The 25,776-nt window shown below is 42.0% G+C and overlaps 1 protein-coding gene across 3 annotated transcripts in view; it reads left to right on the top strand.

The window, feature by feature from the left end:
- The window catches only part of LOC146788638 (putative cation-transporting ATPase 13A4), a 619,876-nt gene that overhangs the window by 491,531 nt on the left and 102,569 nt on the right, over positions 1 to 25,776 (top strand). For all 3 annotated transcript variants that reach the window (XM_085635832.1, XM_085635831.1, XM_085635830.1), the window contains 2 exons: positions 17,797 to 17,906; positions 22,782 to 22,878. In XM_085635832.1, coding sequence (XP_085491958.1) covers positions 17,797 to 17,906; positions 22,782 to 22,878 — 207 coding nt within the window. The remainder of the gene's footprint in view (positions 1 to 17,796; positions 17,907 to 22,781; positions 22,879 to 25,776) is intronic.

The following is a 25,776-nucleotide window of genomic DNA, read 5'->3' as shown; positions in this document are numbered from 1 at the left end:
AGCTGCGTTGCATAGAGGTGTAAAAAGGGGCGTGGCCTCAGAACACCTGTCTGCAACGCAGCTCCCTGGCGCACACTGGAGATACCTGTTGGGCTAGTTGGCCCTCAGGGACCCTCAGTATTGAAGGGGAATTAATTCCCCAACTTACAACTGGCCAGGGGGTGCGTTTGCAGAGTGCTGCAAGGAGGGGGTGTGGCCTCCAGTGCGATGCCGGTCTTTTATTTATTTTATTTTTTAAGAAGGAGGGCTGTGTGGCCCCCCTTCTTTTTCTAATTTACTGGCCCTGGGGACCCCATTCCCCAGGGCCTGCACCCTAATTTTTTTTGTTGAAAAAAATTAATTTGGCCCTCCCAAGGCCTTAATCGGCCCCGGGGACCCCAACCCCCGGGTCATGGCCTTTTTTTTATTTAAATTCTTTAGGAGGGGACTGTGTTGCCACCCTCCTCAGGCCATTTATGGCTCCGGGGACCCCATCCCCCGGGGCCGGCCTTTGTTTTTTATTATTTTAAAAATATATATATTTATAGAAACACCTAGGACATGCTGGACAAACTGTATGTACCTATCACTATGACGATTTGCGTGATGAAATTCATTAAAAGGCGACTATGCATAGAATGAATCCACATGGAATGTATTTACACCGCTAGTGAAGCTCTGACGTGTCTGACGCCCTACCGTGCCTAATCCCAGCGCCCCCGCCGGTGGTTACTCTCCAAGTAGACACCCTTGTCATTTATTTATACAAACATGGGTAGCTATTGACCGGCACATTTAATACACACGCACACCAAGCCATTCAAAGGGGATTCGACAAAAATTCGACCAAACGATGCAAGAAACTCACCTCACGGTTAATAAAAAACACATCCACCGCCGGATGTGTAATACTTTTTATTTTACTCTCTGCAAAGGAGACGAACCTCACTTGAGAGTCACAGCGTGCTCCTGGCTGAGCCCAATGCTGTGTTACACCCACAAGTGCCCGCCGATTGCCTCACACCTCTGTGTTGTATTCCACCAGCTAGTGCGTATGCTATGACACTCTCTAGCTCATGTGCACTGTAACACCACCCTGTGAATATGTCATGCCACACTTGCCTTCGCAAGGGTTATATTGCCCCATCTAACGTGCCTTCCTCGATGTGTATGTTATAACGCACAGCGCTATGCCATACATTTTACAATCTGGGATCCATATCTTTGTCACAGTGCATATGCAACGTTACACTCCCCAGCACATATTTTATATTGCAACTTTAGAGACTAGTTATGTTACACAACACTGCCCTGTGCATATTACACTCCAAGGCGCATATCGCATAGCACGCGCTAGTGCCTGTGCTATCTCGTGCTCTCCAATGAATCTGTCATTGCGCACAATGTATTGCATATTATATTTCACGCCCCGGTTCATCTTATATCACACTTTTTCGTGCATAGTTTATACCATATACTACATGTAGTTTTCATTTTCAATCGTGCTCTCAGGGCTATGTTCTATATAACACTGCGTCCACCCACCCTTTTCATGGGAATTACATTTTGCGATGTGGGTGGAGGGTCAGGGGCTGTTTCTGCCAAGTGAGCCCAGAGTCACAGTCACAAACGTCCTCTTCTTCCTGAATAAAAGTGAGATTATGCTTCATACTTGTTCATATTTTAAGTAGTTCGCACAGACACACATTTTAAAAACAATAAAGTTCCTAATACCCACCTTCTCTGAACAGTTAGCTTGCTGCCCCATCCACATCCTCCCTATCCTTTGTTGTCTGAATTCATGGACTAGCCTCCTCCCTCCTGCCATGCATGGTCTGATGTGCTGCCACTGCCCTCCATTTAGCATGATGTACCAGTCCACTCCTCCTGCCCTCCATTGCCCAATTCTATGGCCCATCATTGACCTCCTGCTTAGCCTCTGTGCTTAGCTTGCTGCCCCTATTCTCCTTCCCCCTGCCCTCCGATGTCTTTGTGCATGCCCCTGCTCCGTCCTATTTGCCCACTATGTTCCATGGACCTGCCACTCCTATCTACTCTGAGTGTTCTGTTGAGCTGGCACTCCTCTCCCACCTGCCTAGCATTGTCAGGTGACTGTAACCTGTCCCTGCCACCTCCACCCTGCCTGTACACATACCATGCCCCTATCCCCTTCCTCCTGTCCTCCATGGTCCATTTTACTGCCACACCCTTCTGCCCTCCCTGATCTGTTGTGCTGCAACTGCTCCTCCTGCCTGCCCCACGAGGTCTGTTGTGAGGCCCCTTCCCCTGAACTCTCTTGTCTGTGCCCAGGTCCTGACCCTCCCTTCTATCCTCCATGGTCCTTTGTGCATGCCCCTGCACCCTCCTTCTTGCCCATCATAGCCATTGTGCTGCCACTAACCCTCCCACTTGCCATGCATGGTCTTCTGTGCTGCCATGGCCCCTCCTACCTTCCCTGTGTGGTCAGCTAGCTGCCCCTGACCCCCTCCCACCTTCCCTCCATGGTCTTTTTGTATGCCACCATAGTCTCATTGTTGCTCTCCATGGTGTGTCTTGTTTCTAGTGCCCATCCTGCCTGACCTCCATGGTCATCTTGCTGCTCCTGCCCTGCCACCTTGCCCCCAGCCCTCTGTTTCCATGTGCAGACCCCCTATTCCCTAATTCCTGGCTTTTCTGTTCCATTGTAATGCCCCTGATCCGTCCCTCCTGCCCTTTATGGTCTGTTATGCTGCAGCTTTCTCTCCTGTCTGTCCATTATGGTCAGCTAGCTACCATTGCCTCTTTCCCATCTGTTCTCTGTTGTCCATGTGCATGGTCCTGTCCCCTCCCTATTGCTTTCTATGGATTGTTGTGCTGCACTCCCGTCCCGCATGCGCTGTGTGGTGGATGGTGCTGCTGCAAACCCTGATGCCTGCCCTGTAGGGTCAGTTTGGTGCACCTCTCCATGTCCCTCCTGTCCTCTGTTATCCGAGTCCATGTCCCTACCTCAATTCCTCCTGCCTACCATGATTCAATGTACCATACTTGCGAACATTTTGAACTTGGTAAGAGGGAGATTTTGAAAAAAAACTGGGGTATTGATTTTCCCCTTTGAGTTACATTGAAAAAGAGGAGATTGTAGACAGGAGAGAGATCAAATAAAGCCCATTTGAGCTTAAAAACATTGGACGTTTCCTGGCTGAAACGGGTCTGTTGGCATGTATGGTTGTACTACCACTGCCTCTTCCTTCTGCCCACAATGGTCTATTATATTGCCACAGCCTCTCTTGCCAGTCCTGTATTGTTGGTTTGTTACCCCTGCCCCCCTTTCCACTGCCCTCCATAGTCTGTTGTGCTGCCACTGCCCTTCCTGTCTGCCCAGTGTGGTCAAATTGTTGCCTCTGCACTCTCCTACCTGCCTTCAATTTTCAGAGTTCGTGCCCCTGGCCTCTGCCTCTCAACAGTCTCCTAATGAACAACTAGATTGCTAACATTCTATATTCATTACAAAAGTGTGGAACACCTGACGTCATCTTGATGTAATCAAAACTGTAATACCTAGAGTATTTCCTTTAGAAATTACATATATGAGAGGGTCTTATTTGCATCAAAATTATGGTTAGTGCTCTAAAAAACTAAAATGAGGGCATATTTTCTGAGTTTACAAATAGCGACAAAGAACTTTTAAATTATTTGTAATCTTTATGTTTTTTTATCCAGTTGACCACTTGATTAAATGTTGCACCTTGGCGAGAAGATGTGGTGTTACTTCCAGAGCTGCAGACTTTGCAACTGGGGAACCAGGTTGGAGTTTCTGCTTCAGCTCAACATTCTGTGATTGTGGTCAAATCACTTAATCTCCCCATGTCTACAACCAAAATGAATTTGATCTTGTGTGATGTAACCAATGTTCATGTAAAGCATTCCGATACCTGACAAGTCTGCACTATATAAAACTGCAAATACACAAAAAATAAGTGTTTTGCACACTTCTGTTATTGGGCTACATGTGGGCTACATCTGGGTGATATTTGTGCTGCATTTAGGCTCTTTTGTGTCTGGTGGCCATCTTGGGAGATTTATTTGATATGAAGTTTCCTAATTTCCTCATTTACTGCAGTCTCCTCAGTAGGAAATGCTTTCAGTTTTTTACTTTGATTCCATCAAGAAGGTATTCAGATGTGTCACACATTTGCCATAAATTCTGAATGTTAGCACTCTAGTTGCTCATTAGATCACTGTAGTAAAGCTACTGCTCCCCAGGGAAGTCTGCTGCTGGTATTGAAAGTGCATGTTTCAGTCTGCAAGTCAGATTTTTTATGACATAGAAGAGGATTTGAGAAGTCAAAATGTGCCCTAATTTTTCTTTCTGCAGCACTAATCATAATTTCTATGGCAAAATGAATCCCCTCATTGTGTTCCTTTGTAAATTAAATGTTTTAAGTGTTACCACTTTATTCCATTCAAGATGGCTTCAGGTGTGCCATACTTTTGTCATAAGTAAAACTGTTAGCGCTCTAGTTGTTTGTTAGAACACTCTGGGACATTCTGTAATTGGGCTATACTTGGGCTACATCTGGGTGATATTTTGGCTACATTTGGGCTCTTTTGTCTCTGGTGGCCATTTTGGGAGACTTATTTGTTATGATGTTTCCTAATTTCCTCATTTACTACAGTCTCCTCAGTAGGAAATACTTTCAGTTGTTTACTTTGATTCCATCAAGAAGGCATTCAGATGTGTCACAAATTTGCCATAAATTCAGAATGTTAGCACTCTAGTTGCTTACTAGATCACTGTAGTAAAGCTACTGCTCACAAGGGAAGTCTGCTGCTGGTATTGAAAGTGCATGTTTCAGTCTGCATGTCAGAATTTTTTAATGAAATAGAAGAGGATTTGAGAAGTCACTCAAAATGTGCCCTAATTTTTCTTTCTGCAGCACTAATCATACTTTCTATGGCAAAATGAACCCCCTCATTTTGTTCCTTTTTAAATTAAATGTTTTAAGAATTACCACTTTATTCCAACCAAGATGGCTTCAGGTGTGCCACACGTTTGTCATAAGTAGGACTTTTAGCGCTCTAGTTGTTCTTTAGAACACTCTGGGAAGCTGCAGTAGAACACAAAGGAATCAACTGACAGTCTCTGCCCTTGTTGGATGTACATGTTTTACTGAGAATGTCAGACTTCATTCTCACTTGACTGAGAAAGATAATGTGAATTTACAGAAAATATGCTCTCAGTTGGCTTATAGATCATCTTCCAAACCTCTGTGGGAAAAGCATGAGAAAATAGTTTTCTCTCAAACATGATTCATGATATCACAGCAGAAGGCTTTTTCACATGGTAAAATCACCTTAGAACACACCTAAATTTCTAAAATGAGTATGGTACCATCAACAAATGATTTATAATGTAACTAAAGTCTTAAAACCTTCTATTAACTGCAATGCTTTTTAATGAGGTGCTATCATGTATATTGGTCCCAAGATGGCTGCCAACACTTCTTGGATGAAGTGCTGACAGCCAATCAGATCTGACGATGAGATGTGTGGTTAGGCTCCGCCCAGATATATATGTGATTTTACTTTTGATTTTCTCAGGAACTACTGAACGGATTTACACCATTTAAGCAAAAGGCACATGCCTGACCTGAGGACTACCTCTTTGCCAAATTTCAAGTAATTCTGTTCAGTCGTTCGGGCTGTACCTTCGACTAAAGGTCCTATGGGAAAATGCATGGGGAAAATGCGTTTTGGGACCCCCCTTTTTTCTCAGCCCCCGCTTGACGAATCACCATGAGACTTTCAGGGTAGGAGCTGAGCGGAGCACCCCATTAGGTTTGAAAATTTCACGAAGATAAGTCAACCGGCGCCAAAGTTATTCAAAATATAATTTTCAGATTTCCTATGGGAACTCGGTCCTAACTATAACTATCTACTGGCGACTGCCAGTAGATAATATATATATATATATATATATATATATATATATATATCAGCCACAGTTTCAAAGATTGCTGCGCACTCTGGTCAATAAGCTATTCAGTAATTTATTGTAATTCGTTGCAAACACGATCTGTACACGGTCTGCTGGCAAACGCGTTTCAGCCTCCTGGCCTTCGTCAATGTCAATAGTGCTCAATTTCCATTTACTATTTAAGCATTTGATTGGTTGTCATGATCATAGCAAAATGGAAATGAAAAGCGGACTTCATGCATACAGATATTCAACGTGGGAAGATTGTCGGCCATTTTAACACTATGTCATGCCACAATTCTCAGTACTCGAGTAAGACATCAAGTTTGGGGGTTCCACGTTATAATTCATAAATAAATAAACAGAATTCTTTACGTGTTACTCTCACATTATAACAACATATTATTTGTAAATCATAAACAAATTCATCCATTTCAATTCACCATTGAGTAAACAGAATTCTAAGCATATTGCTTTTAAATTTCTAACAACACAATGTAAACTAATCATATACGTGTTCATTTGTGTCCCCTGCTAATTGTAACCCAATTGGGGTAACTATATCTCACTGTTTGTTTGTTACTGTTTATTTTTTACTCGAGTTTTTAACAAAAATCACGCCTTGAATGGGCTTTCTTCCATTGTTAAATCATAGTTGTCTGAGTGGTCAGATGCCATTCCTTCCCATTGTCAAGGTGTTTCAAAGGGACAGCGTTTGGTTTTTCGTTCCTTTATCCAATAAAGGACCAGAGTTCCTCCTCCTGATTCAGCCCCCCTGGGGTTTTGGTGCATAGCTCCACTATGAGTTTTGCCTCTAGCTGTCTCAGTGACCTGACTCTGTCCCCTCCTCTTTCTCCCGCTGGGACCTGATCTATGCAATAGTATGTCAGTTTGTCACTTTGAGCACCATGCAACCCAGCAAAGTGCCTCGCCACTGGGTACGTTTTGTCCCTATTAGTTATGGCTCTTTTGTGTTCCAAGATGCGCTTCTTTGCTGGGTGTATGGTGCTTCCAATGTATTGCAGTCCACACGGACAAACCAGGCAGTATATTACGAAACTGGAATTACAGTTAAGAAGTTTGTCAATAAATCTTTTACACTTTTTACCTGGTACTGCGTAGTCTTTCACCTTCTTGCAGTTTTTGCACGCCTTGCAGCTCATGCAAGGAAAGAACCCGGTTATGGTTGGTTTGGTTCTCGGTCTTTCTTCAAAGTGGCTGCGCACCAAAATTTATTTCAGTGAGGAACTTTTCCTGAAAGTAATGTCAGGATTTAGAGAAATCAATTTTCCTAGGACCCCATCAGTTTGGAGGATTCCCCAATTTTTCTGAATTAAGCCCCTGATTTTGTGAGCCTCTGCCGAAAAGGTCATAATTAATCTGACCTTAGATTGGTCTTCTTCCAATGCGCTCTCATGGACCTGTTTCTTGGTGAGTTGCTCTTGTCTGCTTCTGCCTCCTGCCTTTTCAACTGCTTCCTGCAGCACTTTGCTCTTGTACCCTCTATCTTTAAATCTCAATAGAGACTCATCGGCTGCCTCTTGAAAGTCTTCAGAACGGGAGCAGTTCCTCTTGAGCCTTAAAAGCTCCCCATACGGAATGCTGTTGATCAAATTCCGGGGATGCTGGCTCCAAGAGTGCAGGACAGTGTTGCCCGCTGTTGGCTTTCGGTACAGTTTTGTGCACAGCTTATTATCTGCCACAAAGACCAGGAGATCTAAGAAGGCTACCTCCTTTCCACTGATGTTACTCGTGAACTTGAGGTTGTAGTCATTTTCATTTAAAGCCCTCACATATTCCTCTGCCTCTGTGTGTGTGCCCCTCCAAACTATGAAGAGGTCGTCAATGTACCTAGTCCATAAGGCTATTTTATCAAGCCAGATCTCATTGTCACCCGCCCAGGCCACGTGCTTCTCCCACCAGCCCACGAAAAGATTCGCGTAGCTGGGGGCGAAGCACGTGCCCATCGCGGTACCATGTGTCTGCAAATAGAGTTCTCCTGCAAATAAAATTTTTTTATTATGCAGACAAAATGAGACAATTTGTGATAGCATTTTGTTATGTTCCTGGAACTTCAGGGCTCGGCTTTTCAGGAAATATTCAAGGGCTTCTAATCCCTGGGAGTGTCTGATGCTTGTATATAAACTAGATATATCAAGAGTTATTAATAATAATTCATCATCCCAGGAGATCCCTTGAATCTGACGGATAAAGTCTGTTGTGTCCAGGATAAAAGAACTCAGTTCCTTAACCATGGGGAACAAAAAGGAGTCTACATAAATAGAAGCCTTTTCCAATAGACTTCCCAGTGAGGAAACTATCGGACGTCCTGGAGGCTCCTTTATGACCTTGTGTACCTTCGGAAGATGGTAAAATGTAGGTAACACCGGACACTCAACCTTCATGTATTGGAGCTCATTGATTTCTAGAATTCCTTTGTTGTTCCATTCTTCCAATAGGCTGTAGAAGGCCAATACGCTACTATTGTAATCTTGTCTCTTGATTTTCACATAGCTTTGTGTATCGCTGAGTAAGCGTAAGGCCTCCCGTTTGTATTGCTCCTTTGTCATTATTACGACATTCCCCCCTTTGTCTGACTGTTTGATTACCAGTTCGGGATCATCTCTGAGGGATTTGACAGCCTCCCATTGTGCTTTTGTCAGATTATATTTTCTTCTCCCTCCAGGAGTCTTGTCCTCAGTTCTTAGTTTGTCAAGATCTTTGATTACGGCCTCATGGAAGCAATCAATGGCATCATAGGGGGTTCGTGGTATGAATTTTGATTGTGTTTTAAACTTACTTCTGCCACTACTCTGATTAACCCCTATCTCCATTAAGAGTTGAGTCGTGTCTTGAATGTTTGTAGCTTCTCCTATTTCTTCTGATTCTTGTAAGTCCCGCATCACTGTTAGGATTTCCAAGTCACTTCCTGCGAGGTTCTCTGTGGTGGATCCTCCTGTGTCCAGTTGTTTTGTTTTGGATTCAGGGTGCATGGCAAATATTTTACGCAATTTGAGTTTGCGTATATATCGATACAAGTCAATTCGCATTGCTGTATAGTCCCATTGTGTTGTGGGACAAAAGGTGAGCCCTTTCTGTAGTACAGTTCTCTCCACTTGAGTGAGTGTTCTAGAGGAAAGGTTAATGATGGAGAGCTTGTGTACTTCCTCTTTCTGCCCCGTCTGCTCCTCGTTACGCGGGGTTCGTAATTTTGTTTTGTTGTTCTGCCCTCCTCTCCTTGTTTTCCGCCGTCCTGTTCTGGTGGGCGGCTCCTCTGTGGAAATTTGCGCCACGACTCTTTGATTAGGTGGTATTCCTCGGGAAAAAGCTGATCCGTATTGCACGGTGTTTCCCCCGGGCCTCGAGGTGTTTCTGCTTCTGAGAGATCGGCTTCCGATTCCGATGTATCCCTCTGAGTTACCACTGTGTCACCTCTTGCTTGTTGTAGGGCTTTCCTCGGTGCGTCGTACTTCTTAGCGAAGGTCAGCACCCTACCGCTCTCGTAGTCTCGTTGGTCCCGGGCAAACTTATTCTGTTTGCGTCTCTTTATATCGTTTTCATAGGCCACTAGGCGAGTTTTCATGCGTGCCCTCAAGGTGTCAATAAGTTCCTTATCTGTATCTTTAGATATGTTGCCTTCAATCTCTTGAATTTCGTCCAATAGCTTTGCTCTATCGCTTTTGGCGTACTTAACGAGGATTTCTACCATCCCCTTTGCTGAGGCTCTCGTGTAGTCCGACCATTCCTTTAAGAGGTTTGGGTCTGGGTTTTCATATGAGGGGATTGTATAAATTCTCAGGCCCCTCGGGATCCTATCCACATCCAAGTAACGTTGTAGGGAAGTGGCCTCCCACCACTTCCTGATTTCTTTCTCGTAGGTTCTCTCCAATCTAGTGAACCAGCCTCGTAGGTTGTTAGGTGTTGTATTCGGTTGTTGTTCCCCTTCTCTCCTCTGCCCATGTGCTGTCCCTTTAAAAACAGTCTCTGCCGCTTCTAGCCGTTCAGCGTCGCTGAACATGATCGTGTTTGCATAAGGTATTAGAGAACCAGTGTTATTTCCGTTTGTTGACCAAAACGCTGTTGCTACCGTAATCACAAGAATACAAAATGCCAAGGGCAGAAGGGACTCACCGGGGCGATCTCCGCACAGCCGTTAGCGCTCGTCTGCGCGTTTCTCGCGTCTCGGCGTGTCTCTCTGTCCACACCTCCCTCGCGTGAGGACGAAAACTCCAGAGAAGCTGCCATCAGACTCCGGCTCTCTCGTCCTTCGAAGGGGTTCCTCGGTATCCGTTGGGCGCTTCCAAACGAGGCTGTTTTCACGAAGCCTCAGAAATGTTGGTCGCGTGTTTCAAAGCGGTAGCGGAGCGGGAAATCCAATTGCTATGTTCCACGTACTCCGTCAATTATCCTGCTCTCAGCACAGCGGGTGCTCCAGCCGCGAGGGCGGAACTCGCGAATTAATTTCAGCCACAGTTTCAAAGATTGCTGCGCACTCTGGTCAATAAGCTATTCAGTAATTTATTGTAATTCGTTGCAAACACGATCTGTACACGATCTGCTGACAAACGCGTTTCAGCCTCCTGGCCTTCGTCAATGTCAATAGTGCTCAATTTCCATTTACTATTTAAGCATTTGATTGGTTGTCATGATCATAGCAAAATGGAAATGAAAAGCGGACTTCATGCATACAGATATTCAACGTGGGAAGATTGTCGGCCATTTTAACACTATGTCATGCCACAATTCTCAGTACTCGAGTAAGACATCAAGTTTGGGGGTTCCACGTTATAATTCATAAATAAAGCTTCTCCTATTTCTTCTGATTCTTGTAAGTCCCGCATCACTGTTAGGATTTCCAAGTCACTTCCTGCGAGGTTCTCTGTGGTGGATCCTCCTGTGTCCAGTTGTTTTGTTTTGGATTCAGGGTGCATGGCAAATATTTTACGCAATTTGAGTTTGCGTATATATCGATACAAGTCAATTCGCATTGCTGTATAGTCCCATTGTGTTGTGGGACAAAAGGTGAGCCCTTTCTATAGTACAGTTCTCTCCACTTGAGTGAGTGTTCTAGAGGAAAGGTTAATGATGGAGAGCTTGTTTACTTTCTCTTTCCGCCCCGTCTGCTCCTCGTTACGCGGGGTTCGTAATTTTGTTTTGTTGTTCTGCCCTCCTCTCCTTGTTTTCCGCCGTCCTGTTCTGGTGGGCGGCTCCTCTGTGGAAATTTGCGCCACGACTCTTTGATTAGGTGGTATTCCTCGGGAAAAAGCTGATCCGTATTGTTAAAAACTCGAGTAAAAAATAAACAGTAACAAACAAACAGTGAGATATAGTTACCCCAATTGGGTTACAATTAGCAGGGGACACAAATGAACACGTATATGATTAGTTTACATTGTGTTGTTAGAAATTTAAAAGCAATATGCTTAGAATTCTGTTTACTCAATGGTGAATTGAAATGGATGAATTTGTTTATGATTTACAAATAATATGTTGTTATAATGTGAGAGTAACACGTAAAGAATTCTGTTTATTTATTTATGAATTATAACGTGGAACCCCCAAACTTGATGTCTTACTCGAGTACTGAGAATTGTGGCATGACATAGTGTTAAAATGGCCGACAATCTTCCCACGTTGAATATCTGTATGCATGAAGTCCGCTTTTCATTTCCATTTTGCTATGATCATGACAACCAATCAAATGCTTAAATAGTAAATGGAAATTGAGCACTATTGACATTGACGAATGCCAGGAGGCTGAAACGCGTTTGTCAGCAGATCGTGTACAGATCGTGTTTGCAACGAATTGCAATAAATTACTGAATAGCTTATTGACCAGAGTGCGCAGCAATCTTTGAAACTGTGGCTGAAATTAATTCGCGAGTTCCGCCCTCGCGGCTGGAGCACCCGCTGTGCTGAGAGCAGGATAATTGACGGAGTACGTGGAACATATATATATATATATATGTATATATATATCCACAAGAAAATGCTCCGAGCAAGGAGTCCCTGACCCTTCAGGGCGGCATCTGACGGGCACGGAGAAGCCCGTTATATCATACCACATGAACAAACGAACAGAGGCCCATCACTGGAGACAAAGCGCTTTATTCCAGAACAATGCAGCGCAAGCGCTTCCATCTTCTAACTAGTTTCGGCGTCTGCCTTGGTCACAGAATTTAGGAAGCTCACAGCAAGTTGCGTAAGGACGTGCATTTATAGGTGTATGAAAGTCACATGACCGTGGAGTATCAAATTACCAGAATGCATCAGGGGCACACAATAATTCCTGGTATTATGAACAGTTCTCATTGTTAGGGCAAAAGTTCTCAATTGTTCATGTTAGCCCCCGTGCAGTACACAATGTCATAGATCCAAATGGAACACAGTCACGGCAGTTAGTGTGCCAGCGAGTGCTGAATAATCAATGTCCCGGTCAAAAGCTCCCGTCCCCAGAGCGATTGGTGCCGGAAATCCTCCGCACCAAATCCCTTCCAATGTTGCAGTCTTTTTCGCACAGTGGCATTACCTGATTAGGTTTGTGGGCTGCAACGAGTGGGTCATACTCCTAGAATCAATCCACAAGAAAATGCTCCGAGCAAGGAGTCCCTGACCCTTCAGGGCAGCATCTGACGGGCACGGAGAAGCCCGTTATATCATACCACATGAACAAATGAACAGAGGCCCATCACTGGAGACAAAGCGCTTTATTCCAGAACAATGCAGCGCAAGCGCTTCCATCTTCTAACTAGTTTCGGCGTCTGCCTTGGTCACAGAATTTAGGAAGCTCACAGCAAGTTGCGTAAGGACGTGCATTTATAGGTGTATGAAAGTCACATGACCGTGGAGTATCAAATTACCAGAATGCATCAGGGGCACACAATAATTCCTGGTATTATGAACAGTTCTCATTGTTAGGGCAAAAGTTCTCAATTGTTCATGTTAGCCCCCGTGCATTACACAATGTCATAGATCCAAATGGAACACAGTCACGGCAGTTAGTGTGCCAGCGAGTGCTGAATAATCAATGTCCCGGTCAAAAGCTCCCGTCCCCAGAGCGATTGGTGCCGGAAATCCTCCGCACCAAATCCCTTCCAATGTTGCAGTCTTTTTCGCACAGTGGCATTACCTGATTAGGTTTGTGGGCTGCAACGAGTGGGTCATATATCACATGTATACACTTTTGATGGACTAGCACGTCAGTCCAGAAGGGGAATACTCAGTTGAAAATTTTTTGTATAATCATGACATCCCCGGAATGATAATAGAGGTATTGTTACAACTATAGGGACTATTGTTTCTGACGTCTTCTGCAGAGATATATTGGGCTGCTAAAGAATATTCTCACCTCCAATAACTATGTTAGAGTGCAGAGGCCTCCGGGGGAAAAAGGAAGAGAAGACTGCAGATAGCAATGAATCCAATGGTCAATACCTAAACAAGATCATAAAAATTAATTACTATTTCTGTATTACTTAGTGATCATACACACCTAGAATGAAACCCACCTGTTGGTTAACACACTATTTCTTGGCTATCTGCCTCTCTGTAGAGGTTTATATCTAGAAAAAGAAATGCATAAAGATTAATCAACTAAGAATGTGGGAGTGACATTAATATATCATCCAAAGCATGTGCCCAAGAATTCTTAAGTACAGGTCTCTGGTGATTATAGTGAGATATCTATGTTCATGACATTTCTTATGTCTACACTAATAGCAGAACAGTTAAGTCACACTCTGCTATAGGTTTCTTCCTTCAATCAAAATAGCACCAAAGGCTTATTGAATTGATTCCTAGAACAGTTCTGCGTTTGGTCACTAGATGATAATGTTGATCCTTCATTGACACAAAAAGCATCAAAGTGTGTCCAAAGACACTTTCTGAGTTACAGTCTCTTTAAACCATGAAAAATAGACAAATAATATTGGCTTCAGCAAGCTGTGTCAATCCTTAAGTAATTATCAACACTTACTGAGTTCCAGTCTCTTTAACTCACACAAGATAAACAGAAAGGATAATGGTGTGGGTAACTGCAGCAATCCTTAGAAAAGTAGCAGAAAAACAAACCTGTTTCCTTATAGATGTGCAAGAATCCTTGGAACAGAATAGCAGAGATTATGGCATCCTCCTTCAGTAGTTTGAAACAGCAAAAATAGTTGGATCGGAAACTCAGATCTCTGTTCCAACTCTGTTTAACAATGGAACATGTGGGTGCAGACTGAACCATTAGACCGCAGATCCATAGGTACCTACAGCATGTCTGCCACGCATGTATACAAGTGCAATCACACTGAATCCTTTCTTGTTTCCTGAATGTATACAGCAGTAATTAGAGGAACTGAAAGATGAGAAACATATGTTAAGGCAACAACCATCTGTGATTCCAGCCTTTCTTGTCCTGTCTCTGATTGTAAGTAAGAGTGTATTTCAAATATAACCACACATATACTTCTGGGTGCAGGCAGATATATCTGATGAATATATTTGTAACTATACGTAAAGCTACACATAAAATGATGAATGGAAAAAGACAGGCGATAATGCTCATTTTCTAAATATTGTGGCTGGATACACTAAATCCTTCCTCTTCACTTTGGAACCCAAGAGCATCATCATAAGCGTCCCTCAAGGATCATCCCTCAGCCGCACCCTGTTCAACACTTACATAATGCCCCCCCGGTCGACATCCTCAGACCACATGGCCTCAACATCATATCCTATGCAGATGACACCCTACTTATCCTCACTCTCTCAGAAGGCTCCTCCACCACTAGGACAAACTTGGACAGATACCTGGTGGTCCTCCGAACCTAGACCCACAGCAACAGACCATACCCTCAACCTCTGTATCAGCCTAGAGAGCACACTCACCGTGAAATGATAGATCAATGCAGTACCCTCTACCTGCTTCCACACCTTCTGAATGCTCTGGAAGATTATTTACAATTAGAAAGGTACAAACTTTCCAGTTGTGATCTTTTTCTTTACGTGATTTCCCAAAAATATGGAACAGTTTCTGGCCCATAGTGATGCAATATTGTCAGTTTTACGTTCTTCCAGATCTCAAAGCCGACAAAACACTCCCAAGGATTGTAGATGTTGCAGTCACAGATGGGACAGGAACCATTGATGGTGATGATGGGGTTGTACTAGTTTGTAGAACAGCACTAGCTAAGTTTGACAGCATTTGTCTTGTTGTTGTCATTGCAACTTGGTATGCACATGTTGAAGTGCAGCATCAATGGAATCCAAGGAGGCAGACAATGTTTGCAGTATGAGTTTTGCCAGAGCAGGTCATGGAGCAGGTGTTGCTGGAGATGATTATCCATCATATACGTTGAGATTAACAACTCCACTGCAAAGCAGTATGACTGGTGCAACTTATCCATCAAATCACTTTTCTCATATTGAATGATATTATTGTTGGTCATTTCGATGGCATATTAATGCAGATTGTTTTAAAAGAGCTCATGCACCAAAAGGAGGTTCTCGCTCAAGGAACTAGACACTTGAGAAATAACAGAGTCCAATGTGCACTAATGACATTTAATAATTCTCCTCAGAAGTAGAATGCCAAATTGTCTCATCATTGATGCTCAGTTACATAGATGGCATTTCAACTCTCATTGACATTCATGCTGAATTTATTAGAAGAAAATTAGAATTGCACATAGCACTATCAATAGTGTTGTTGAAAATCCACCAAAGTGATTGAAAAATAGGAAACTAAAGAGTGAAGCAATCAGTCTTAAATAGCTTTAAGACCGGTCAATAAGCAAGATCCAATGTTTTCCAAAACGTTAGTTATACCTGTTGTGTTTGATGAGTGGGGAATGGTGTGTAACTAGTCAGCAAAATGGGTTTGTAATTGCAGCTACAGAAATATTTCAATTTCAGATACAAATCCAAAGGGTTACAAGCTCCATGCAGAGTAATGGAAGTGTGCAGAAGTGAATATCTCAGCAGATTGGTGTTTGCAGATGTGCTTATGAATGTTAACAACATGTCTTTTGTGCAGCCTTGGAATTCAAATAGAATCCTTTATCCATGATAACGGAAGACAGTGTGTTTTTTTTCATGCATCCTAAGAACCTGAATCTCTCACAGTCATATATATGAAAGACAGGGATTTGCATGAAGCTTACTCTAAGTAAGAGGTGCATAATATGTGGGTATCCTACCACAGAACATGGTGTGCTTACTATTTCTTCAATACTGAAAAGGGTATATGAAACTTCTCTTTTAGCAATATTCTTTCTGTTGTGGAAAAATATAGGGCTCAAATACTTCGCTCTCATTTATCAGCTGCCATGGCACTTTATTGGCTTTCATGGTTTGTAATGCTCAATTTTATTGTACGTGGCTTGCATCTGAGGCTGGCCTTGATCAGTAGATTGGGAAATGATGAAAATGTGATGAAAATTGTGTACACTCATTGTGAGACTAGCAGGAAACCATTATCTATGACTTTAAATGCAATGAGCATTATCTTTCTGTCAGTTTCCCTAATTCTATTACAGCTTCCCTATCTGAACCCTTCATGTTCTTCATGTATACATCAATATCCAGTGGCCATTAGGCAATTCCTTAAGAATCAAATACAGTCAAATTATATATTTCTCGAAGAATCATGCATGCTCTCAGTAAAGCCTCTATGCTTTTGATGTGCCAAAACATCGTGCCCAGATACCTATTTTCTCATTTATATTTTCTTTCTAACATTTGGAACCTTGTATAGCAAGTGACTCCTTAAACATGTGATTAATGATCAGAATCTTTTATGGTTTTTCTGGTTTTTGAGAATAATAAAAAGAAGAGTGTGACCTGTCATTACTATAACAAAGGAACCTTTTCTGGAAATTTCTAGGACAATTAATGAGTGAGGCCTTGCAATGCTCCCACTTGGTATAATTTATATATTTCCTGGGGGCCATTTGTTCTATGACTGTCATGATGTAAGGATGAAAACAAAACAGCTCTTTATGATTGCCAGCATTTACTTAAAGACCCCTCATTATACAGGGCAGCATAGGAAGACAAATCATACATCAACCATTTAACAGCATTTACGTCCCATGAATTTCAAAAGAATCAGTCATTATAATGTCATTAGTGAAACTTTTAAAGCACAAGGAATTTGAATAATTTCTATTGGACCAATAATTTGACATGGAACCTTTTCCCAAACAAGACTGTCCAGCAGAGGATACACACTAATGTTCATAACATGATGTACCATAAGCAAAATTATAATCAGAAGTGTATTCCAGATAAAAAGGAAAAATGCTCCAGTGCCAATCCAAATATATTTCCCTGGTTTAATAATGTATCTATTGTGAAATCAACAGCAATCAATGAACTAGATACACCACTGATGAATATGATGATGATTTATAATTTCCTCTCTTTCAAAAATCTGCATCAGAATCATTCTCACACAGTACAATATTTTGTAACGGAATAATTTCAAGTGATGTTGGCTCTCCCGGTGGCTCCTACTAAGTCACAGCAGAAGTTCCAATAGTTGAGATTATTACTCTTTGCAAACAGTCAAATACTCCCAGTCTGTGTGCAAAGTCATGAACTCCTAAAAGAGAAGTTTGAGTCCTGCATGTCTTATTCTATTACTATAATAAGATATGTGCATATATTCAAAATTAATTCAGTCCCATGCAGGGGGCAGAACTCCAAGTGACGGTTATCTTTTCCAGCACCTTAGTAGGCATTGGGAGGTCCACATTTGCCCAGCAATTTCTTATAACAGTGGGTAGAAAATAGCAGAAGATGTATATGTTTTTACAAGTTGTTTTTGTATCTTTTGATAAATTCCTCAAAAGGATGTGTGGTTTTCTTTTCAGGCCTTGAAAATGGCCCACGCTGGAATCTCTCTGTCGAAGCAGGAGGCGTCAGTGGCGTCACCCTTCACGTCCAACACTCCCAACATTCAGTGTGTCCCAAATTTAATCAAGTAAGTTTGTCAATCTGTCATCAGTTAAAGTGTTCTCTCTAATGTGCTTACATTATAAGTGGGATAAAATACGCCTCTGTCATACATTATACTGATATTACAAGTTACTAAGTTTCATGATCTGCATTTAATGTTCAAGTTCTCCACCCAAGGGGCACATACCGGTTATGGCTCTTCCTCCAAACCACAGGAGCAATAATGATTTGCACGCAAACTATAACAGGGTGGCTCACACCTATTGCAGTCAGGATACTAGCATAACCCTAGAACTCGTGCATTCTGTTGTTTAAAATCTGACATATACACCTCAAAGCTGCCTCATAACCTAAACTGAAGGAACCTTCAAAAATGTTGGGGGTGGGCACATTATTTTCCTGCATAAATTTAAGTGTCATCAAGTTCAGCAGCAAAGCACCCATCCAGGTATTGGGCCCAGTGTCATCTTACCAGCAGGTGTAATCCACATCCCAAAGTAAAGGTAGAAAGTCCTGCGTACTTTGTAGGCCTGGATTGACAGTGCAGCTGTCTGAGACCTAATTGTACCAATTCTTTATAATATATACAGAATGGCCTTTGGCTCCCCCCTAAGGAGTATTTCCCACTCACTACATGCGATTAGCTGTTAGGTGTATGATTCTATTTTATAGGAATTGCTTCCATTGTAAAGCATCAGGGACTGTTTTACAGTCACTCATCACACTGTTCAACACTTTCAATTCTTTATCTTCCATATTCTTTCTATACTGAAAGCAATCCTGTTTTTATTACTTAACCAAGATCTGTTCCATGGATTTAATATTACAACCCTGAATAAATGAGACAGCTATGCATTGCCAAAATATCATATTTTAGCGGTGCCTACCCAATCAACGACTACCAAGTTCTTCACAGTATAATTTTAATTGGAAGGCCAGCATAACTGAACATATATCCCACCTATCACCGTGAATTGTTTATATCAGACACATCATTGAAGGCTGAACTCTGCGATATCCATTGATGAACTGACAGACCCCAGCTAGGCATGGAATGAGTTGAGCTAGCCCTCATTTGCCGATTCTGATCCTCTTTTCACCATCATTTTAAGCCATGTAAGGACTAACATCCCAGCTGTCACCTTTTTAAATGTCAATGGAGCCCGATTCAATCAGATAGAATGCAGATCCAGAGTTGACTAAGATTGAGCTCAATCGAAAGACTTTCCTAAGCAGGAGATTGTCTGATGAGTCCATTTGATGAAAGAACAAACTTGAACCAGGCCTGTCAAAGAATTCCAAGAACTTTGATACCCTCTTCCACCATTTGAACCCCAATGAGTGGAAGATTGAAATGTACATTCCCCCATCGCCATTCAATGCTACAATTTCCAACATAGACAAAAGCAGTGAGCAATATTACAAAACTAGAGGGTCTGAATTAACCAAACTTCTGGTAAACTACTGCAGAAGCCAAAGCACAACAAAATAAATAAACATCAACTTTACAGATATTATGACAAGACCCCAATTCCATTTAACCACCCACAAGCTGGGATAGGCAACAGATTCAGCAGGCAGTAGACATCTTTCAACTTGGCCATTGAACCTTCTTAGAAAACACCTATCCAGCCTTCTCCAAATCCCCTCAAAATGAAAAAGGTTCATGATCATTCAGCAACTAAACAACTCTTGAAGAGCGTAGTCAGCAAGGAAAGGTGTGATACACTGTGGTAAGGTGAGAAACTGATGGAGGATAGTATATAATATTGATTAATGCCCTGAATCCCATCAGTTATCATGACTAGATTTTCTAAGGACTTGTGTTGTCTTTGATTGATGTAAGTCATCAAGGCACCACGAGTCCTTACCTGTGATTTACTGAGCCATGGAAAGCACCTCTGCGTGGCTCTGTGTGGTTTAGTAAATACAAACTAATGTAAGGCAGTGCATAGTGGTGCCTTGCATTTCGTTGCATTGGGAAGGCATGTCATGTGTGGAGCATGAGTGTTTCCATGCAACAACCCATGGATTCTGGTGCATACAAAGACTTGTAAACCTATAATATCTCAAACTGCTATGACACCCCAGTAAGGCGTAAGCAGGAGAAATATCTTTATTTCTCCACAGTATTTCCTTTTTTCAATTTGTGCACAGGGAAAGAGGTCAATGTCTCTAATGAATTTTTTGTCCAGGAAGGATTCCCTTCCTGCACAAAAATAATCCTTCCTGTAATGCAGGCATCCACTGCACTAGGGAGCAAGGATGCATACACTGGTGCTAGACAGCACACAGTGTGCCAGGGCTAGGAGACAGCAGGAATGTGCCAAATGTTTGTAAATATGGTGCATTTTTCTGTCTTCCTTTCAAGCAACGCAGTGCAGCACCTTGCCTTGCTGTATTGTGTTGTGTGAAATGTAAGTAGATATGACCTGATCACATCATGGCTCAAGGTTAGTCATATGTAGGACAGAGAACATAATTTCTTTATCACTATGGGTTCCTATACATTGCTTTCTGCATCAGTGTAGGAGCCAGGAGATAATACAACTGTCTATGTTTAGGGTCATTGTGCAACTATAGAAATGTGTTTACAAATGCTCTTAAATGATGAGGTGAGAAAACCCAGGGTGTACCTCCAATATGCAGGCCCAGGAAAGATTTACAATACCTGAGGCAGCCACGGCCCATCCAGGTAAGAGCGGTGGGGCTATGTGGCCGTGTTAGGGGTATTTCGACGGACGATGACGAGGGAAAAATAATTAAATATTTAATTTTTCCTTGTTATCCTCCGTTGAAATACCCCCCAACCCCCCCACGGGCCCACCGCTCTTACCTGCACGGGCTGTGGCTGGCCTAAGCGTAATGATTATAAGAATGTTTGGAGAGCCCTAAGGATCTATCTGTTCTATATTGTTTATAGATCTAGAAAAGATTGTTAGAAATTAGGTACTACTCTCCTTGACTCTCCTTGTGTGGCTTGGGAGGAAAGCTGTTGTCGAAATAAATATTTCTACTCTGGTGCTATTTCACTTCCAGAAGTTGGCAATCAACATGCAGAAGGTACATATTCTAAGAATCCAACATTCATCTGGAATATGAAAAGCCCAGAATAGCTAAGAGGTTGTTGATGCTGTTCAAGTTAAAGTTATTCCTTCACTTTTATCAGTCCAGGGTTCATGAAACTGACAGACTCCAATATATCCAGTTTAAACAATGGGTAACGAATGATGGTTTGGACCCCTACACAACTTCAAATGCTTCTCCAGAACTGTAGAAAATGATTTAAGAGGAGGCACTCAATGAATGACTGTCCATTAAAACACAAATGTGTTTAGTGACAGTTTACAATTTAAATATATCTTTAGCAACTTCAGTTTTTATCACTATCAATCATTCAGGAGAGGAACTTCATACTACAAAAAGAGTCCAAAAATCAAAGGGATCCACCGTAATTCCTCAATTCTTTTAAGACTTCCCTATTAGACGTCCAAAATCTTCAAAAAAAGGGGAAATGCCAATGCGTTTCGTCCTTTACATGGACTTGATCAGGGCTTACTGATTCTCAATTGTAAGAGAGCAGGCCCAGATTTTCTATCATCTGTTTCCCATCATTGATTCAGAAAGGAGGAGGATTTTGTTTTACTTTCATGGATAATCAGTGCTAGAATGGTATTCAATTATAGATGACCAGCTTCTGCTCACGTATAAACACAGGTGTGTCCCATCAAACATGAGCAATGTAATTTCCTGTCACATGTAACCAGAATTAGGTATTATCAAAAAGTTCGACCACATGCTCCTTTTAACCAGCAATACCACAGTTCCTCCTCCAATAAAAAGTCCTTAAATACTATAAAACAGGAAGTGACTGTCTCATTTCCTTTCAATACAAAACTTGTAGGACTAAAATGCTATACCATGTGGCAAAGCCTGCACCCACAAAATTGAGCTTCTCAAAACTTCCCCTTAGTTGGAGGTATCACTTACTCTTGAGGAACAGTTGGCAAAGGACATAAAGAAATTCACAAATGCAGATTTATGAGCAAGATGTGCACCAGAATCCATGTTTCAGCAATGTCTGTACATGATGGAGAAGACTAGTTGAGGACCATATAAGGTGGTTCTACTGGCTGACTAGGCTGGTGATGTATTGAACATAATGACTGTTGGATGTGATGTGGATTAAAGAAGTCAACATTTCATTTATTGTTAAATAAATTAACATTTCGAATATTTGGGAGATGACTGGATTATTAAAAGGTTACAGATTTTCCCAAACATAAATGATCCGTATTATATTGTACAGGTGGACTGAGGATTCCACAAATACCCAGTAAAATTAGCAAATAGAGTATTATGTTAATCGCTTTTAATTCATATACAATTAGTCATAGTGGCCTGTTGGGGCACAGATAAAATCTCCACATTTAACATTTAGCTAAGAGTCTAGAATCAGCTGCCCATGGAACAAGTTACTCAATTAAGAATCACTTTCACAAACATATGATCTCTATTTTAAGGTAAATGCGGAAAGGGAACAGGTCCCCCTTTACGGAGCACAAGGGCAGAGGCAGCAGGATGATGCATCCATCAGGATCATCACCCTTGCAATTCTTCTCACATTGATTTGATTGTCCTCTGTGAGATGATCTAGAATAAGTACTAGTAAATGAGTATTGAAGTGCTTTAGACTAAACCACTGTGCTTGGATAAGGGGGATTGTGTTGGCGTGGGCAGTGTTTATGCAGATGGGGGCATACATCTATATCTTATTTAAAGCTCCATTGATGATTTTTTCTAATGTACTTGTCCTTGGTGAAAACCAATGCAACATTTTAAATATACTTATTAGTAAGTGCTAGGAGAGTTTTACACCTTCTTTGTTTTTCACTTAAAGGGAAGGACGTTGTGCTCTTGTTTCTTCCTTTTGTGTCTTCAAATTCATCATCTCTACCGGCCTGATTTCCGTCAACTGTGGCCTTCTGCTTTACTGGGTAAGGATAAAAATATTACTAATCCTGAGCTCAACCTATTAATCAGTGCAAAAAATAGTATATTACTCAAAGTCACATGTTTGAAATGTTTTAAATCACTACTGTCTGTTAGTTGCTGGTAATACTTGTGAGGCACTTTATTTAGAACCCATCTCGTATCAAGGGCCCATTGTCTTCCATAATGCGCAAAGGCAAGTTTGGTCTTTCAGTAGATGCGTCCTTTGCTACTATTCAGGCCCACAGTCCCCATAATAAGTCATTGTTAGGCGGGTTTATTAATGCTCGCCCCCTTAGCAAACATGCACAAGAGGTCCACAACTTGATCGAGGACCTGCATTTAGATTTACTTTTTATTACAGAATCCTGCCTTAAAAAGTGGTGTAACCTGCATATTGCCCTGGCTTTTCCCCCATGATATACTATTTCTGGGCAAGACAGAGATTCGACTTGCTGAGGTAGCCTTGTCATCATTTTGCGAGATACATTTCAATGCTGCACTTTTGATTTAAACTCCCTATAAGTAGCAGAAAGCCTTGGCTTTTGTTTTAAGATTAGTCCCACTCAATCTTTTGCAGGTGGTCTAATCTACCATCCTCCCGTCCCAGGATCAACTTTTTTAGTTACCTTAGGAGAAGCACTGGCACCACTTCTACTCCGATATGCACATTTCACTATTCTTGGAGACTTTAATTACAATCTTGAGATCGACAACAGCCCCAAAGTATTCAATTTTATTGATTTCTTAAACAGTATTGGACTTAATCATATAGTAACCTCTCCCACGCATATTGCAGGACATACCCTGGATGGTATTTGTTCTAACAACCCCAAACTGGTAGCAGAATCCCCTATTCATCAGTCTTGGTCAGATCGCAACCTGACCCCCCTTAGAATTTTGATTAACCTAGACAGTCCCCCCATCCTCCATGACTAAGGACCCTCACACCCTACGCAAATGGGGCACGATAATAACTGACCCCAACTTAACCCCACATTTATCCACCTGTGGTCCGACTTCTATGGGGAATGGTAATATGTTCCGAAAACTGGCTTTGTTTTAAAACCACCCAGAAAGTTAACCATGCCCAGATTAAGACAGCAAAAGCATACTTCACTGCCCAGTTTGAAGAGGCCGAGTTCAATCCTAAAACTATTTTTAATATCTCAAAATCATTTGAACAACCTAAGGCATTTGCTAGGAACATTCCCCATCTCAAACTCTATGTGACCAGATCTCTTCTTTCTTTGTAAAGAAAATACATGCCGTTCAACGAGGCTTCTCAACCACCATGCCCCCTTCTTGAGTGTGCTTTATTAGATGCCCTCCTAAAGGCAGGGACTGCAATTTTTGCATCCTTTCAGGAGATTACACTGTCATAGTCGCAACCGGCAACTCTCTCATGTAAATGCAGTTCCCACAATGACCAATGCCCCCCCCTGCCATTCTTCATAAGGTGGTTGACATTGTCAACCATTTTAATAACAAAATGCTTAACACCTCATTATCAATGACTGAGTTTCCCTCAGTCTGGAAACTGGTAGTCGTGAAACCTCTGCAAAAGAAATCTCCTGCAGACCCTCCAACAATGACTAACCTTTGTCCCATCTCACTAACCAAAATGCTTGAGAAATGTGTTAATGGGCAACTAATTTCCTTTCTGGAAAATTCTATTCCACTTCATCCCCAGCAATCCAGCTTTCACCTCAATCACTCCACAGAATCAGCTCTGCTGGTAGTGGCAGACACCATTAAACTGATCCTGTACACAGGAAAAATGCTTGGTTACTTTATCTCTCTGCCCCTTTTGACACCATTTAACACCCCATATTTCTGAAACAAATCAAACACTGCGAATGTCTCATAAAGCCCTGGCCTGTATTACATGTTCTTTTAACTGGCTGCAGAAAAGGAGTCACACTGGGACCTTTTTCATCAACAGAAAGTTCAGTAATATCAGGAGTTCAACAGGTCTCTCTTTCAGCCCTGCTCTATTCACTATATAAATGGCTCCCTGATAGCTTCTTTCGGAATCGCCACTACATCTCATGCTGATGATATGCAGCTGATTTTATCGCTGGACAAAGGGTCCCTTTGCTCAGCTCTAAACTCCAAAAGTGCCTCACCAGAATAATCCCATGGATGCAATCAAACCAAATAAAATGCAACACAGATTAAATGGAGATCCTGGTATTTGGCATGTCTAATCGTTTTTCCCCAACCCAATAGTGGCCAAATTATGTGGCTCCCGCCACAGTGGAAGTTGCAAGAAATTTAGGAGTAAAATGTGACACCTCCCTCTCCTTCCACCCTCAACCTCTTTCTGTGGCAGGAATGTGTTTCAACTTAATTAAATATTTAGGAAAGTTCTTTGACTTCCTCCAATTACCTACCAGGAAAACACTTGCTTTTGCCCTCATCACTTCTACTCTCGACTTTTGTAATAGTCTCTATACAGGATCATCAAAATCAATTCTCCCCAAACTTCCGATGGGGGCCAGACTTGTGCTAAAATTCCCCAAACAGAGCTCAGCCCTAAAAACCTTACACTTGTTACCGGTACACAAAAGGATCATTTTTAAGATCCTTATAGTGGTCTACAGAGCATTCAGAGCCACTGGACCAAAACTCCTGACTGCAAAATGTACCCACTACACAACCAAGAGAACTCTGAGGTCCTCCCATGCCAATCTTCTCAAGTCCTCCCTATTCGGACATAAAACCAAAGGTAGCAAATCCTTCTCAATCCTAGGATCCAAGACATGGAACCAACTCCCCAGCTCTTTGGGGTTCACTGAATTAAAAGCCCTATTCAAAAAGCACTTGAAGACCTGGCTCTTCCTGGCCCTGATACACTCTTTTATTCCCTTATCTTCGGATTTGCCATCTCTCCCTCTTTT

Source organism: Triturus cristatus, chromosome 11 (assembly GCF_964204655.1).
Source record: "Triturus cristatus chromosome 11, aTriCri1.1, whole genome shotgun sequence".
In the NCBI taxonomy this organism is placed as follows: domain Eukaryota; kingdom Metazoa; phylum Chordata; class Amphibia; order Caudata; family Salamandridae; genus Triturus; species Triturus cristatus.
Note: the sequence above shows the minus strand (reverse complement) of the source record. Positions and strands in the feature narration are given on the sequence as shown.